The 18,058-nt window shown below is 43.8% G+C and overlaps 3 protein-coding genes across 4 annotated transcripts in view; 1 reads left to right on the forward strand and 2 right to left on the reverse strand.

Moving 5' to 3' along the window:
• LOC137278681 (calcium-activated chloride channel regulator 3A-1-like) overlaps positions 1–9,306 on the forward strand; it is a 30,417-nt gene extending 21,111 nt beyond the window's left edge. Inside the window, exons 12-15 of the mRNA XM_067811186.1 lie at positions 433–709; positions 1,530–1,691; positions 8,243–8,452; positions 8,645–9,306. Of these exons, the coding sequence (XP_067667287.1) occupies positions 433–709; positions 1,530–1,691; positions 8,243–8,452; positions 8,645–9,219 (1,224 nt within the window). The 3' untranslated portion in view covers positions 9,220–9,306. The remainder of the gene's footprint in view (positions 1–432; positions 710–1,529; positions 1,692–8,242; positions 8,453–8,644) is intronic.
• Positions 9,307–10,250: 944 nt separating this feature from the next.
• LOC137279113 (golgin subfamily A member 6-like protein 25) lies at positions 10,251–11,248 on the reverse strand. Its single transcript, XM_067811589.1, has 2 exons — positions 11,127–11,248; positions 10,251–10,935 (listed from the first exon to the last, which is right to left on the reverse strand). Exons 1-2 carry the CDS (start codon positions 11,246–11,248, stop codon positions 10,251–10,253), a joined length of 807 nt encoding a protein of 268 aa, XP_067667690.1.
• Positions 11,249–11,409: 161 nt separating this feature from the next.
• On the reverse strand, positions 11,410–18,029 carry LOC137277177 (uncharacterized). 2 transcript variants are annotated; one of them, XM_067808851.1, is made up of 4 exons: positions 17,832–18,029; positions 14,703–15,088; positions 12,220–12,327; positions 11,410–11,788 (listed from the first exon to the last, which is right to left on the reverse strand). In XM_067808851.1, exons 1-4 carry the CDS (start codon positions 17,832–17,834, stop codon positions 11,608–11,610), a joined length of 678 nt encoding a protein of 225 aa, XP_067664952.1. In that variant the 5' UTR covers positions 17,835–18,029; the 3' UTR covers positions 11,410–11,607. The 2 variants fall into 2 exon arrangements, with proteins under 2 accessions (XP_067664952.1, XP_067664951.1); XM_067808850.1 differs by lacking the exon at positions 17,832–18,029 and having other exon boundaries at positions 11,514–11,788; positions 14,703–15,171.
• Between the last annotated feature and the right edge of the window lie 29 nt (positions 18,030–18,058).

The following is an 18,058-nucleotide window of genomic DNA, read 5'->3' on the forward strand; positions in this document are numbered from 1 at the left end:
CATACAAGAAATAGATTATAGTCAGATGCTCATATTTTGATCACGACTGCCTCAGTAACAGTCACAAAGGACGTCAAAATGCCCGTCTCATGTCCACGAATTCCACCTCGTCAAAAGAGAATGACATGGCTGTGCTCGCACTGCACCCTGACACTCCTCCGTAGCTGCGTGAAATGTTACGTAGACATCGAAACATAGCGAGTTGATCCGAGCTGCCAATGAATGCGTTGCGGTGGTCATACTGCAAGAGGACAGTCTGTGAAACTGCGATAAGACAGTCTGTGAAACAGTCTGTGTATCGTATGGGACATAGTGATATTCCGGTGTGTTAAGACAATATGTCTCGAGTGCCTGACTTGGTAGATCGTCATTAGCACTAATCTCCTCCATCGCAGACTATCCACCCCATTTATCATGCACCTGTCACTTCAGGTCGGCACCTGGAGATACCGACTCACGGCGAACAGCTCAATGTCACTGACGGACTCCGTTGTGATCACGGTCAAGGGGCAGGCAGGAAACAACAGCTCTCCCTACGAGGTCAGCTCTTGGATAAATTCCATGTCTGTGGATGTTGGAGAGGAATGTACAGTGTATGTCTATGTTCACAAGGGATATGCACCCATCATTGACGCCGATGTTACAGTCACAGTGGAGAGACCAACACCGGCACCCCCGGTCACATTGACACCTCGTGATGATGGGATTTGTAAGCATAACGTTTTTTCCCTGCTGTATAAATCGCTTATCAAATAGAACTTACAAATGTGTAATTGATGTTTGTGCTTGGCGGACTTGTTTACCCTTTGTGCGCAAAACTGGAGTCTTCACTGCTTGTAAGTGATCCAATCCTGCACTTTGTATTGCTATATTTGAAAGCCAAATCAAATATTAAGACCCTCGAAGACTATGTAGCTATAGGTGACCAGACTGAGCGTAGCTGTAGCGCAGGGTGACCAGACTGGGCGACACCGTGGTCACAGGTGCCCACACTGAGAGATAACAAAGCAACGGGTGACAGTGGAAGACCATAGCTACAGGTGACTAAGCATTACAGCCGAGTTACATTTATACAGACTGAGCGACACCACACCTACAGATGACCAGACTGTTACAGACCACCTACAGGTGACCAGACTTTTACAGACTACCTACAGATGACCAGACTGTTACAGACCACCTACAGGTGACCAGACTTTTACAGTCTACCTACCGGTGACCAGACTGTTACAGAATATCTACAGGTGACCACACTGTTGCAGACCACCTACAGGTGACCTAACGGTTACAGACAATCTACAGGTGACCTGAGTGCCCTCTTGTATAGCATCAGGAGACAACAGCGTTACAGCAGGTATGCACGTGATATAACTGACCTACAACCCAGGTACAGGTTAGGTACAGCATACAAGTCTATGCAGCTGGGGTGGAAATGATGTTGGTGCCACTTTCATCTGTTTTTGACCCGGACAATACTGAGGTACATGAGTACGCAGTATTGTCAATTTTGACCCGTACTTGTGTTCCAGTGCCAGACAATGTGGCAGACGACGGGGTGTATTCTACGTTCTTCACACAGTTTGAGGGCAACTCGAGATACGCCCTGGACGTGTCTGTCCGATCTGTACTGGGGAAGACTCTGTACCATGCTCACACAGTGATCTATGGAGCTGCCAGATCCAGATTTCATAGTGAGGCTTCTTACATGTATTCACAGGGTGCTCTCTAGGTAGACACTATCTATCATTCTAGAAAAGCAATAACTACTTACATGTAGTAAGCAAACGTCACTTTAATGAACATCAACGGGTTCATCTGTTACGTTTTCACCTCCCCTAACTATTTCTGGCGTTACTCCATGAGTCATTTACATCCACACCATAATGTTTATCATAATTTGGCCCCCGCAACTGACAACAGTTCAGAGATAGTGAGTAATAATATGTGGAATGCTGGCATGTGATTAATAGCCATTACAATAACGATGGTTGTCAACCATCGCCTATCACCGGATTGGCCAGAACACATCAGTAAACTACTGGGGGTAAGGATTGTCAGCGTTCAGGTTGACCACGAGCGACTAGTGAGGATACAGTCCTCAGAATCACAAGACTTCATCCGTCCATGTCAAGTGGCATGCTAAGAACAGAGAATCACCAACACCGACAACTACTTTGTCCAGGGATACGGTCTCACATTGTATAAACAATGGGGGTTTGGGGCCAGGTCACATAAATGCCTTACACTTGTCAATAAAATAGATCTAGACTCCCTTTCAAAAAACTCCAAAACAAAAAGACACAACCCGTCTCCGTCACACAAAACCACAGTGAGCAGCCGACTGCTCTGTGGGCTGGCCTATTCACTAGCCTAAACAAATGTCTAAATGTGAAACCATCGATACTGCTGAGAGCTGGGTCAGACAACAATGCGCGGTCCCACCGGCTGACAGCCTTATAAGTTCTCACTTGCTATATTCAGAGTAACTATAGCGATTATAGGCTCAGTGTCGTATTCTTTCCTTATCATGCCGTTTAGGTAGCTGGATATGCACATATGAATACTATCAGCAATGAATTCAGTCATAAAATACTCTTTGAAGACATCTTTATTAATAACACTAGTCAACTGATAGATGCTGCGCTCTAAATCTTTGACTTTGTTAACAATCAGAGGCTCGGCATCAGTCAATGATATATTTTCAACACAGCATAAATACATTATCAATGTAGGTGTGAATAAATCTCTAATAGTGTGAGTCTAAAAATTACTCTCTATAATAAGGTGGTGGTGCAGAGGCTTGTAGTCGGCTGTCCTCAGGGGTGTGGTGATTTACACTTGCTTACACTCGGCTGTCCGCAAGACTCCACTTTATGGATTTCAGCGAAACAGTTTAATGTGTATCTTCTATTATGCGTCATAGTACCTGGTACGGCACGTTTGGTGTTTAACATCACTTTGACTTCAGGCAACAACAAAGTCGAGCTAGTGAATAATGTGGGTCATACTATAGTCAAGACGGTCATTATAAAAATTAGCGGCAACGTGGTGCTTAGCATAGACGACAGTGATCTATATTACTGTTACACAGACCTGTGGAAAAGTGAGGAAGAATGCGAAAACAGCGTATACCAGGGACGCGGCAGCAAAAGATCAAATAGGTTACGTATCGGGTACGCATTCACTCCAGATGAAACATCCAGACTGCCGAATAGTGAAAAAGCAATCGCCGAATGGTATAGGAATAGGTTTTGCATCCCACTTGACTTTGAGTTGCTAACCTCACATGTGCCGTTTTACCAAGCTGCATTGGGTGACAGGCAGATTCGAAATCAGTACTCTGGGAAAATGACCTTCCTGTATGATAGGATACTGCGACATAGTATGGTACCACGTGATAAGAGCGACACTATATGGAATATCAACATGAACGTGCCGGCGCGATCGATCAGACGAAACTCAGTAGTCAACAACGTGACCAGTGACCTTGATCTATACTCAGTAAATATCGGTGGTTACTTAACAACAAAGTATGCGTTATGGGTGGATATGAGGGTATAACTATTCAAATAACGAAGAGGGCTCAATCACGTGGGAAATTGAAATTGTATTTATATGTAATTATGTAATTATGGATGCACAACTTAATATAGGTTATGGGAGATTCATGCAAGCCATCTACTATTGGGGGGTTCTCCCACACACCTGGGGGTCAGCCGTCCGCAGGACTCACCACTCAGCCCCACGATCCACACTGCACTATAATATGTGGACAGACGGGTTGTGGGAAGACAGTTTTCATGCTGGATTTGTTGGGGGGATATTATGAGGAAGTATTTGAAAAAATCGTTATATTATGCCCTACTATAAACATTAATAAGCCAGCACATTCGTCTTTCATCTTTCCTACAGATTTCTTATTGGTTTGACTGTGCATGGGGTGGTCTCTCAGGTAATCACTGTTATCATACATGTGTATATTGTTTTTCATATTCTCATGCATGTCATCGGTTTGAATCTCCATTAACAGTGAATCTGTATCCCTGTACAGCACATCACACCTGTCACCATATTGTTTCTTTAGCTCGTTATAGTAGAAGTCATACATCAAGTGTTTACAAAGGTCTAGAATGCTCATGCTGACATAGAGTGGTCGATTAAGTTTAATGTGACTCTTTTCCAGGTCATCATCGAATATAGTAGTTCTATTCTATGCCTGGTTCGCTATCAGTTTCCTGAGCTTGTCTTCCTCATTCAACCTGACTAGCTTCACGTTGACACGTTTCCGTAAATTCTCCATCGTTTTGCAGAATACGGAGTTGTTCATGAGTTTATACAAGTTTTTCTTTAAGTCGTTAGTGGCCAAATTTCGCATGTGTGTGTTCATCCTGATGTACGACTCCATCCTAGGGCTTTGATTGAACTTCAGCATTCTATGTACTTTAGTCAGCTTCATACCTAGCAATAGATATAACTGTAAATTACGATAGTGAATAATATGCTTTGTTTTATTCATCAAATTCGGTACCAATTTTTCATTGGGGGACACCTCCATACCCTAAGGCCAGTTAGGTTGGTACTCAGACATCCGGACGGGATTACCCTCAACCATTCGGGTGCTTGTGGGTGCATATTGTGAGACTGATGCAATTCTACTGGGTATTCTAAGTCCACTTCGAGTATTGTTTGAATCTGGAGTGAGCTTGACCCATTCAGATCCCCCTGTTGGTAGATCTTGACGCATAGCCCAGCCATACAGGTTGTTAGCATCAAGGTTCGAAGTAGATGGTTCGAAGGCTTATTAGAGTTGTATCCTTCCACATACTTGGTGTTAGTGTTAGCATAACGTTTTGATACCATAGCAATGCTACCAGGTAGTCCTTTCTCAATTAACAGATGCATATCATAATCTGTGAATAATTCTCCACACCTGTTTTCTTCAGTAAGGCATCTAATGATAGCCCAGGACTTGAATAATACCATGCGGTGTCCAACCCATATTGCTTTGAACATGTCTTCCAGAATATCTCGAACACATCTGCCAGCAACAACACATCTGTTTTCAAATATAAATCATGGTAATCACCTAGATTCTTACAGCCTAGTTGTTCCCATACATTTTTCACCTGTTCGTAATCGTCTTGTGAGACAGAGGCATCTGACAGTTTGCTATAGAAGCGGTCAATGGGAGATAACTCTGTGTCATTAAGCTTAGACCAGTTGTCCATATATTCATATGGGTAAATACCCTTACGTAGCACTAAGGCTCTAGTTTTCTCATCTGTGTATCGATTAGTTATAGCCAAGTCGTCTTGGTTATTAGCCTTGACCAAACTGTCTAGAGATGACAACAGAAACTGAATTTTATCTATGAATCTCAACCCATTTAGCGAAAAGGATATATATCTCTCCATATTTTTCGGGATACAGGATATGGTGATTTCTACCTTTGAAATAGCTTGCATTATCAAATGTGAATCATACCCTCGTAAATTGTGAAACACCACCGGGACATGATTAAGCTTACAGTATATTCTCAACTTTAGATTACACTCATTGTGAGCCACACCTCTGTATTTCCCTGTCACGTGACAGTGGTCTCGCACTGAATCACCATTCAGAGGTTTACAGCATACATGACAATGTGTGCTTTTGATGTGAGCCACACGATCTGCTAGGGTCGTGTGCATTGGCGTTATGTTGTGTAATTTTCTCTTTATCTCTTCCTCCTCATGTTGTAAACATTGCAGAAATTTTTCAGCTGCATCTGGGCCTCTGTATATAATTGAAGGATTAGTTTGGCCATCACAATGGACGACCAAATACACAAACCCACACACCTCATGTTCTTGATTTTTCTGAGTGTAACTTTTATCAGGGGATGGAGTCACTGTATCAGTTGGTTTAATGATCAGGTCAAGGTAGGGTAGATAATGTATGGTACTGTCTTCTGATTTTTTTGGTTGATAAACTTCAAGATATTGTTGTTTTCTCTCAGCATGTCTACCCGTATTGCTGTCTCCCCTACACCATCATCGGCTCTAGAAAAGCCGTGAGGCACCTTTCACAAAAGTGTTTCTTTTCCTTGTGTTTCGACTGACTGTACACCAACTGACTGAAATGTTGTATAGTTGTATAATGCTATTTTTCACCCTCCTGCACTAGAAATAGATTAATTGTTTGATGACACTCCTGATTTAATAAAGGACTTAACCTGTGGATTATTAAGGCATTACCCTTATGCCCATACATATTTACAGCTAAGTCTGGGTTCTGTTTTTCTACTTTTGACCACTGAGAGATAGGGGTTGGTTCATCTATATCATCCCAAATAATACCATCATCTACTGGATAACTGGAAAGTCTGTTAGGGTGGTTTTTAGTTGGAAACTTAGCAACTCTTACCGATACCCTTGCACAATCATCACCATGATTTACAACATTAACTATAGAGTATTTGGCAGCGATATATTTGGGGGTACGTAAGTATGATCCATGTAGCAATGCTTTAAAGTTTGCAATATCCAGGTAGATCATATTTATCATCTCAACTACCCAACCAGACCCCCTATTAGTGTAACGTTCTAGTGCTTCTCTATTTTTTTTCGAATGACCTGTCAATAGAAGAGTTGATAGTGTATGGTTGTGTTGTAACTTTCTGATTACCTCTGAGGTAAACAATAGTGTATTCAGTAGCACCATTCTCTAGTGTCATCTTCCTAGGGTCATCTTTAATGTGAGTCGAAATTTAATACCTCTTAAATCATTCAGTTATCTTGAAATTCTATGTTTTTTTTAACTTCCCCATCTTCCACCATCTCAAATATTTTCCTATAGCACGCTCAGTAGGTGTGAATTGTAATTCTATAGGAGCTTGTTCCTTTAGTAATTCAATAAGCTCAGACTTCCTCATACATGAATAGCCTCTCATACCGCGCTTGCACTTGCCTTTTTAAATCTTTTGTAGTAGGAGGTTTTTGATATCTTATCCCTAATAAAGTTAGTAATTCAGACTTCCTCATACGAGAATACCCTCTCATATCATGCCCACCATATGTGAACCATTTCTCTAACTGTTTGTCACTCTATTGATCACACGCTCACTGTGGGACCCAACTCTCAGCCAGACAGTATCAATCGATTCACATTTAGACCTTTGTTTAGTCTAGTGGATAGGCCAGCCAAAAACGCAGTCGGCTGCTCACTGTGGGTTTGCGTGAAGGGAGACGGGTTGTGTCTTTTTTGTTTTGATGTTTTTAAAAGGGGGTCTAGATCTGTGATATTGATAAGTGTAATACTTACATTTGACCTGGCCCCAAACTCCCATTGTCTATACTACATCGCCTAATAAAGCCAAGTAATAGTGCCAAACGATCTTTAGACACTTTCTGCCCACAGCATCACGCAGCTGGGATGTTTAAGATATGAATGGTGGCAGAATACACCAGAGTGATCCTACAGAATCTTGGTGTTCTGTAACAAGCCCTCGCAATATGATGTCTTATGGAATAAGCATATACTCTGAAAAGTCGTGATCCTTACAATAAACAAGTTAACTTCTATAAACGATCTGCTGAATGTACAACACTTCTAAAGCCATCCAAAGTCTGATAGTCCGGGGGATGGGATAGCCTAAAGGTTGACGCGTTCGCTCGTCACATCGAAGACCCGGATTGTTCCCCACATGAGTACATTGTGTGAACCCTATTTTCAGTGTCACCAGCGTCATATTGCTGGAATACTGCTGAAAGTCACTCACTCAATGATAGTAACGGTATTCAACATTCAATTCTTCTATTATCGTCAGTGGTTGAACGTTGATATCTGACTTCTTAATATGATTATTCAATATGAAGGGTTTAATTTTGTGATCGCCTCTTCCTGGTCTTCATTGTGGTCGAGCTGGGCGGAGCTTGTTATATATCAACGCGAAAGTATGTATTGCACCTTATGCGTTCCTGTCACTACATAAAAGGAAATAGTGTCAGAAAGATTTCATCAGTGTTCACTGTCTATACACCTTTATAAAACTATACACTAATTCCAGGTCAATAGATTTACCTACAAAATGAGACTGAGGCCACAAAAGTCAGTGAGGGGTAGGTCACAGTCGTCACGGTTTTGTTGACCTCGTTACACGTCTTTCCTTTAAAATAGTGACTGCATAGGCCTCTTTGTTGGTGTGTTGTATTAACGTACCTTGTAGATATGGCGATGTCCTGTACTTGTGGCTCTGTTGCAGACACAACACCAAGTGTTGTCACGAAACTAGCTGAGAACTTCACACGTACAGATTCCCCGGGAGCAATGGACGTCACTGGTTACAGGAACGGCAAAGACAACTACCCCCCAAGTAGAGTGACTGATTTCAAGGTTACTGCTGTTGACAACAATAACAGAACCGTGACCTTGACCTGGACAGCCCCTGGAAGTGACCTGAACACTGGAACAGGTATGCGTTGTCAGACGAGTTTGACCTGGTCTCCGTTTGAATGGTATTCTAGTACATTCGTCACCCCTCTCATAAATAAACTAAACACGGAGTTATTGTGTGGCATGCAGGTGTTAATGTACATAAAAGGAAATGCATTCTATTGGTGACGATAGTAAGGCAGACAATGTGACAGAATCTCATATCTTTCAGCTACTCGGTATGATATAAGGATGTCCAACTCATCTCGGTTGATCAAAACTTCGTTCAAATCCTGCCCGAAGGTTGTGCCTGGGATGTTGCTGATGGGAACTCTAAGACCCAGTCCTGCAGGATCAAAGGAGACAATAGTTGTTCGCATTTCTAATAACTGGACAACAATGGTGTTCGCCCTTCAGACATCTGATATGACCCAGTCATCGGGGACTTCGAATATCGCTCCGGCATCTTTTAAGCCAGTCGAAGTCTACGGGATATCGACGACAACTACAGCAATACCGATAACTACTGTAAGACCAGTAACTACGCCGACATCTACTTCACCACCGACGGCCACTGAAACACCAACTACAACTGTAACATCGACAACTGCAATGCGTACTTCTAGCCCGAGGTCTAGTTTTGTTGCCATAGTTTCCACGGCATCTATTATGGGAGTACTTGTACTTGTTGCGATTGGTGTTAGTGTTGGCGTTTGTGGGAAGAAACTCTTGATACGTCGGAAGACAGATCCTGTGGCGATCAACATGCCAGATATTTGTTCTGAAAACATACACTTTAGGGCCTGATTTCCGCTGTATTTACAATCAGACTGGTGATAATTGCATGTTGTTTTATGTGATTGTATAATAAGTATAAAAAGAAGGCTCCCACTTTTTATATAGTAGTAATTTCCCCAACATATTCCACCGTCATCTCTACCACCAGTCTCCTCCACTGTCCTCTCTGCCACCAGTCTCCTCCATCGTCATCTCTACCACCAGTCTCCTCCATCGTCATCTCTACCACCAGTCTCCTCCATCGTCATCTCTACCACCAGTCTCCTCCACTGTCCTCTCTACCACCAATCTCCTCCACAGTCATTTCTACCACCAGTCTCCTCCACTGTCCTCTCTACCACCAATCTCCTCCACAGTCATTTCTACCACCTCTCTCCTCCACCATCATCTCTACCACCAGTCTCCTCCACCATCATCTCTACCACCAGCCTCCTCCACAGTCATCTCTACCACCAGCCTCCTCCACCGTCATCTCTACCACCAGCCTCCTCCACCGTCATCTCTACCACCAATCTCCTCCACCATCATCTCTACCACCAGCCTCCTCCACCGTCATCTCTATTCAACTGGAGAACTGCGGCAAGAAACAACAATCCAACCAGCATAGTTCACCTGCCTATATGTTTCTTTCCTTCTTGTGGTCACCACGCTGCTCTTTATGATTTCACGTCCATGAACACGTCCATCGGTGCAGGAATTTTGTTGTGTTCCTATGTATGTCGATGAATAATTACAGTTGCAAGCTAGTGATCTGTATTGAGTGTGGTCGCCAGATGCACATGATGGAAATAACGGATCTTGCAATCTGTCCCAGGCAGCAAAGCCACCTATACAGGCAGTGAAACATCAGACAAACAGGGGACGGTGGGGCGGGGTTTGATCTGACTACAGTACACCTAGTAGGGGGTCTGTCTGTGAGTGAGTGAGTTTTTATACAGCAATATTCCAGCTATGGTGGCTGGCTGTAAATAATCGAATCTGGACCAGACAATCCAGTGATCAACAACAGGAGCATTGGTCTAAGTAATTGGGATTAGACACTAGTCAACCAAGTCAGCGAGTCTGACCGTTCGATTTCTTTTGCCTCTCAAGGGTCTGTGGATGTAGTTGGTCTGTCTGTGGATATAGTGGGTCTGTCTGTGGAGGAAGTGTATCTGTCTGTGGATATAGTTGGTCTGTCTGTGGATGTAGTGGGTTTCTCTGTGGATATAGTGGGTCTGTCTGTGGATGTAGTGGGTCTGTCTGTGGATGTAGTGGGCTTCTCTGTGGATATAGTGGGTCTGTCTGTGGAAGTAGTGGGTCTGTCTGTGGATATAGTGGGTCTGTCTGTGGATGTAGTGGGTCTGTTTGTGGATGTAGTGGGTTTCTCTGTGGATATAGTGGGTCTGTCTGTGGATGTAGTTGGTCTGTCTGTGGATATAGTGGGTCTGTCTGTGGATGTAGTGGGTCTGTCTGTGGATGTAGTGGGTTTCTCTGTGGATATAGTGGGTCTTTCTGTGGATGTAGTTGGTCTGTCTGTGGATGTAGTGGGTCTGTCTGTGGATATAGTGGGTCTGTCTGTGGATGTAGTTGGTCTGTCTGTGGATGTAGTGGGTCTGTCTGTGGATGTAGTTGGTCTGTCTGTGGATGTAGTTGGTCTGTCTGTGGATGTAGTGGGTCTGTCTGTGGATATAGTGGGTCTGTCTGTGGATGTAGTTGGTCTTTCTGTGGATGTAGTGGGTCTGTCTGTGGATGTAGTTGGTCTATCTGTGGATGTAGTGGGTCTGTCTGTGGAGGAAGTGGGTCTGTCTGCGGATATAGTGGGTCTGTCTGTGTAGTGAGTGCGTCTACGTGCAGACTCAAGCAAATTTTCATAATGCCCGCCTCAAAACTTCAAAATCCGATACTTCACCAAATGTATTTGTTTATCATATGACCGAATTGTGCAGCAGATATCCAGACCGACGATTGTTATGACACAGTCCAGCATCTTTCCATCCACCTCTATACAACTGTAGGCCAACAGTAAACACAGCAGGTTACATGTTACAGTAGTCATGTTTATTACAAACAAACATGACATCGCTCACTCTCATATATTTACAACTATGGTCAAGACATAAATAGGTCGATTCATCAGTCAGTATCTGCATCATATTTACAACACATGGTGATCTGTCTCAAGATGGTCTTGTATATACACAACACACAAAGTAACGCATAGTGCAACCCTTTACTCCGGAAGGTTCTGATTGCAGCATAATTGTCCGGGCCAACACGTTTCAGTAGGGAATCATGATTACGTCCCCTTGTGCCCGTAAAGGTTCCTCAGCTGGATCAGTGAAATTCTACGAAAACGCTGATACCGGGAAGCTGTTTTGTGCCTACCACACCCGACTGCACCCACGTGGATGTGCTCTAGCCAGTGGTGTCGGGGCTACTTCCGGTTGTCCCAATATTGAGACATTGACAGTGGGAGGGTACTTCGTGTGCTACCAGCTGCGCCCCGATCCCCGGAGTCCACACCAGGCTCCAGTGAGCCCGGGTCACCTGCTTACAACGTGCTCGCCCCCCTCCGCCACATGGCGCGTCTTCATTCCTGAAAGATTCAAACAACGCAATGACCAAACACAACCAGTAACACCAGAAGTTTACCACGGTACTTCAGGGGATCCTGTGACCGAGTCCAGCCAGTCTGGTTAAAAGTCTAATCGATGTCATCAAGACACTACTAGCTAAACTAATACGTATATCATTGCTAAACATCATCCTAAAGTATGCTATATGAGCACTCCAATCAGATTCACTGTCATGAACTACATTATATAATAATTCCTGATACAATTGTACAGTACATACTACACTGAGTCACACATGCCTTCCGTGATAATTATGCCTTTGAGCTGCTTCTCGCTTCTCTACCACACATGCCATTGTTTAAACCTGGGGTATATTTCATACTAGTCTGGAGATACCATTCTGGAATCCTGTATGTGATATTTCGTCTAGTCGTTTCGTTAAAATACTCACGAGCATCTGCCTGTTGGGATGAACTGGAAGTTGTTATTGAAGTTGATAAGGGTGTGGTTCCTGCCCTGGAAGTCACTCACGGTCTCTATCACCTCGTAACCAATTTCACTGTCAACATAGGACATATAACCTCAACAATACTACACCATCTAAAATCTACAGAATAGACATGGTAAGTATAGAAAGCCGAAAGATACGGGTTAGATTGACATGTATAACAAGAAAAACACTTGGAAGTGTATTTCCGGTATACCATGGGTTATTTTGCTTGAATACTGTTGAACAACCTGATTCAACAGAGATTTCAGGTTCATCGGCCTCATGGGAAACCGAAGAGTATCGTATAAAGTCCTGTGAATCCGATTTGTGTTTGTGGACTATCAGATTAGTGTCTGACGTGTCGGGCGTGATCCGATGAGGCGAAATTGTCCGATGAACCTAGAGCTTAGTTCGCCATCGGTTGCAATGGAGTCAGTGTCGGGTGAATGTTGAGTCAGTCCGATGTGTGTCAGATTCGTGTTGTGCAGCTATCGGATGTGTCTAGCCGACGTCTGAGGGCTATCTGGCAAATGTCCGATGATTAACAGGTATCTGACGCTCATCTGATTTCAATCCGCGCTCAGGCCAACGCGCCTGATAGCCCCCTTTCATTAATTCGATTCTCATCGGAGGGTAACATGATATTTAGCATCGTCCATTATTGCTATCCGATGTGATGTCGGAGGGTAACCACTCATTAACTCAACTACCACCTGACACATAGCAAGCAAAAAGGAGGGTCACACGACATTCACTCCGTAGATTTTCACCGGACACAACAGCACCAACATCCTGAAGATGGGTCCAGGTTTAAAAAGAAATGTTGGAAGACAGAAGGCAAAGAAGCAACCTACCACTAACAACTGCCCCTTTTTTATGGAAATGTCTTACACACGCGAGTCTCCGGTCAGATTTTTAAGATATTGAGTACTTATAAACAATAAATCATGAACATTGCTCAGTATGAAAATTACTAATGTCAAGGCTCAGTATTCATTGAAGTCCACTTCATGTGGCAAAACACTCTGTAATCAGTTATCCCAAATCATCCTTTCCTGCCAGGGTACAGTTCCTCCAGGAGGTTCTAGAAATACCATGTAAGTGTTTCATGCGATGCTGTGTGATAGAAGGGTCCTCTGGGACCTGGTACTTCATGCATGAGAGCCATGTTCCTCCTTTCTTCAGGTAGGATGTTGTGGTTGGCATTTTCTGTATCCAGCTGACCACCGTTCATGGCTGGACGTCGCATTCGGATCAGGTTGTGGAGGCATACACAGGTTTCTATGATGTTACACACAACGTCAGGTTATTGCTGTAATGTTCCTAGAAGACACTGAAATCTGGCCGCCAGTATTCCGAAAGCGTTCTCCACGACTACTTATGTAATAGTTGTATTGCCTGTTCTGTACGAGTCCATATTTAAACAACGATATTTCACATCAACAAGTGACGTGAGGACCAGTGAGAAGAAATGTCTGTAATTTATGGTAAAGACTGTAGAGTTCATCGGTTCCCTGAGTGTTACGTGCTTGCCTTCAAGTGCCCCCATCATACGTGGAAGGTTCCAACAACCTCTCGCTTTCTTCAGCAATAGCGGTGGGACACTGGGTCACTTGATCAGCGTACTCAACCACTATCGCTTGACCGACTAACTTGCAAATGGTATCTCGAGGAACCCTAAAGCTGTATGACAGTGATGACTATCGATCGCCGGCTGCCAGGTACCTTAAGGTACAAGTTAACTTGAGACCAGATTCACGGATTCTCTTGGCATTGATATCACCCTTCGTAAGTCTTGGTGCGATTCTCAAAACTTTCTGGAGTAACTCTCAAGAGACTGAAGAAAGCTGCTGTGTCCTCCATTCTCAGTTCATTATTGAGTCTCGTGGTGTACCAAATAACAGCTTGAATGCACAGTCAAACCCAATAACGACGTCGTCTTCTATGCTTTGTTCTCAGGACCTAAAGGGTCATTGCATCTTGTTGCATGGTTTGTTGCTGTCATGTTAAAACAAATCCTGGAGCGTTGCGAGGAAGTGAATCCATGAAAAGTACCATTAGGAGGTCCAATCCACTTTTATACCCAACTGCCGAGTTTAACAACTAATCCGAACAGTGTTCGGTCAGGGTCCGATTCCCCTACGATCTGTCGGACTGGTGTCGGGAGAGTGTTGGAAAAGTCAGATTAGTGTTATGTCACCCTCGAATTACAATCCGACCGCAGTCGGATAAGTCGTACACCCCCAATGAATATGACGTATAGACATCGGGTCGTTACCAGTCTTTCATCCTAACTGCCCCGATCAATATTTGATCTCTATCGGATTTCATGGAGGAAGACGACCTAAATATGAATGTCGGGAGAACTTTCATCGGAATTCCAATGGTCAGTGGAATTGGGGTGTAAGTGAAGTTGAACTTACACTCACTCAGTGGGTACTTACGTCAGACAACAGCCGCAGAGTCCGTCGTTGATGTAGCTGACGTTGCCCGTCTTGAAAGGGGAGCTGGAACTGAATGATCCCACAATGACCCGTCTCCGAGCGGTGAATGTCGGCTTGTGACTCCGGGATAAGATATGCGGTTCAGGCACCATACTCAGCAGGTCATCGTCAGACAGGAAGCGACCTGGGAGCATGCGTAAAACATCACTTGGTCGCTGCATAGAGCACATGTTATTGAGGTTCATCATTGGTTGACTGAAAGGTTGAAATGGAGACCTGATGACTTGAGGTCGAAGAGGACGCCAGCTGTAGTACATGGAGGAAATTGTGGGAAGACGGGCGATGATAGTTAGGACAAGAGCGAGGAACGTGCTGACTGGAGGCATCTGCAATTGAAATCACACACACACATTTAACAATCACAGTGTCCTTGAAGATGGTGCTACGAGTGAAGGTCAAACCTAACCGATACCCATCGACTACGATCCTTTTTGTATGACGTCATGGTCACAGTTCGTTAGATATAGAGACCATAATATATTTGTTTCTAAAATATATGAACATGTTCGGCCCCATGACACGGAAGCAGCTACAATTCCACGCCGAGACACTTTATGGGCTGAACACTGACGTCATCCTGCTATTAACCAAACTGTCACATTGTTTCTTCCAGTGGACAGCATTAATCTAAACTGGGACATTTTATTTATGGACGTAGATGGTTTGTCTCGCCCGGGGCACCTGTCCAAAAGAATTGGCATTGTTGACGAAGTTGACAGTGTGACAGTTGACGTGGGAGTAGTTCCTGTCGTCTCACAGCCCTGGGGGTAGCTCTATTGACACACTCGGCCATCTGACGCGGGTCATGCAAGTGAGTCGTGAAAGGACATGTTTGCTATAACATGGCCAGTAAGTCATTCTTGTGGACATGTATGAAGCCACCTGACAAACAGTAGTCGCTACTGAAACTCTGCATGGTAGAACACTATGTGTACATCTTGACAATTAGCAGCAAAATACTCACTCAGCGTGGTATAGTTTCCGTGTGAGAGGTCTTCAGGTTTTCAGGTCGTTTATAAATGGAAGAATTTCTCATCTCCTTGATTAAATGTGGCATTTCTCAATCCACTATACATCCTGATGTTTGTGGTATCCAGGCTATTCAGACAAAGTTATAGCCATACGAAAACGTGAGGAGGTGTGTGTGTGTGTGTGTGTGTGTGTGTGTGTGTGTGTGTGTGTGTGTGTGTGTGTTTGCGTATGGAGTGTGTGCATGCAAGCATACATGTGTGTGTCGTAGTATGCCAATGTACAAACTACTATGTTGAGGACGCTGTTATGCAGGTTTAGCTATATATTACACGAAACATTATGATGCAGATTGCATAACACTGCTTGCGAGAAAGGAGCATCTAGCTCTGATTTTGCCTGCTGTAATTTCACGTATCATTGTAAGAATAAAATGCCGCGATCCGACTTCAAGTTACGTTATATTACAAGGTATTACAGAATATTAACGATTCACAAATATCGGAAGACAAGGGTGGGGTGTGTTTGATCATGGTTCCGTTTAAGTTATGGTTGGAAGTTCAATTGACATCACCAAGGGTTACCGACTGTATTAAAGTGGTCATGTCATTCTTAGAAACATGATTGATAAACCTCGAAAATTGTGCTGCTCGCGTTTCAAGTAGAGAGTTATTTGTCACCTACAGGTTTGTCAACTGTCGGGTCGACCGGCGGAGGGTTTGTTCTACACTCTTTCAGAGAGGCTCGGGTTACCTGAGCCGGCTGTCGACCAGAAACAAGCAGCGTGTGGTGGAAGATGGAAGGACAGGTTACGTTTGGTGTATGTGTGGTTATCTCATTTGATTACTCATGTTCAGTCATGCAAGGTTTGCACCTAGCAAGATGGTGACAAACTACCACGCATCGGCCTCGCAATGGTCACTAAGGCAACCAGGGCAAAGCAAATGACGAATGTTCCCGTCATTTCGTCTTCAATGAGAGTGCAGGTTTAGCAGTTTAATGTATCTCTGATGCGGCAGGACCAATCTGACATGGCCAGGGGGCTATGTGTGCTGGCGATTAGGTGCCGGAATCTGAGGTTGTGGGGTCAATTTCCGGGTGGAATTCAACCCAACAAATGTACTAGTATTTGCATTTTACTAAGAAATCGTAATATTACATGTGCTACATTTGACCACTTTCTAAATGACATTGTGTAATCAAGGCCAGGCGACGTTATCACGTCCGTTCTTCGGGGACATACAAAGGCTGGTATATGACAGGCGACTACGGCGATAATGTTCCTGTATGTATGGGGTTCAAAACAGTGTGGACGAAGGGAACTAATCACCTGTCACCGTATCAACAACAACAACATTCATCTAGTCATACTGACACGGAAGCGTTATAATAACGCCGCTCCAGGGCAACCCAGTTATAAGCGTGGCCCTTATCGAGGATCAAACTTTCAAATCAGAAAAGTGACGTGCATCCACCGACAGCTCAGCGCTACATGTCACGTGACGTTAGTATTAGTTTCTGTCCAAATACGACACAGAAATACATGTCAGTAATTCCAGACATATAACTGTCTCAGATACGGCGTTATCCATGTGTTGGGATTGTGGTGGTGTGTCTCTGTTAGTTGGGATCATGAGTCTGTATGGGGACATGTGCTACTACTGACACACTTCACACACAACCTTGTGGCCGTGTAATGATGGAGGCTGTCAGGTATAAGAAAAGAAGCAAATGTAATAATGTATCGTAACACACTCTCTTGTTTCTTGTGCTTCTTATTCATCGTACTCGGGGGCCTCATGCCAGTGTGGCAACACTCAGACAGACAGATTATTCGCCTCACATATAAAAATACAGCACATATATAAGCTATGATGTAGCATAAAAGTGAGCCACATGTTTATGAGAGACTACTAAATTTGTAAAGTCGGAGGGCACTCTGGGAATGGTCATTAACAATGCGTGAAAACTGAGTGGCCACTGTAAGGAGGGCCACTCTGGGGATAAATCCTTGTGACATAAGGTGTAAATGTACTGCGAATATAGATTATCAGATCTATGTTGTATGTCTCAGGCCTCCACCACCAACAAGCTACGTACCATTGTTCCAGCAGTCTTGTATGTTCCAGAGATACAGTCTCTCTTTGTGTCTTCTCTTCTGGAACTCTAAAAACCTGTACGACTGTGGACCTGGTTTTGTACTCCGGTGTGTCAGACGAGGACGTCCTTATAACCAAAGTGATTTGAAGCACCAGCTGACGCAAGTCGCAAGCTCTTTCGTCAACGAAACAATGCCATACTTCTTAGGTAACGGAAAGCTTTCTAAA

The sequence above is a fragment of the Haliotis asinina genome, chromosome 3, assembly GCF_037392515.1.
Source record: "Haliotis asinina isolate JCU_RB_2024 chromosome 3, JCU_Hal_asi_v2, whole genome shotgun sequence".
Taxonomy (NCBI): domain Eukaryota; kingdom Metazoa; phylum Mollusca; class Gastropoda; order Lepetellida; family Haliotidae; genus Haliotis; species Haliotis asinina.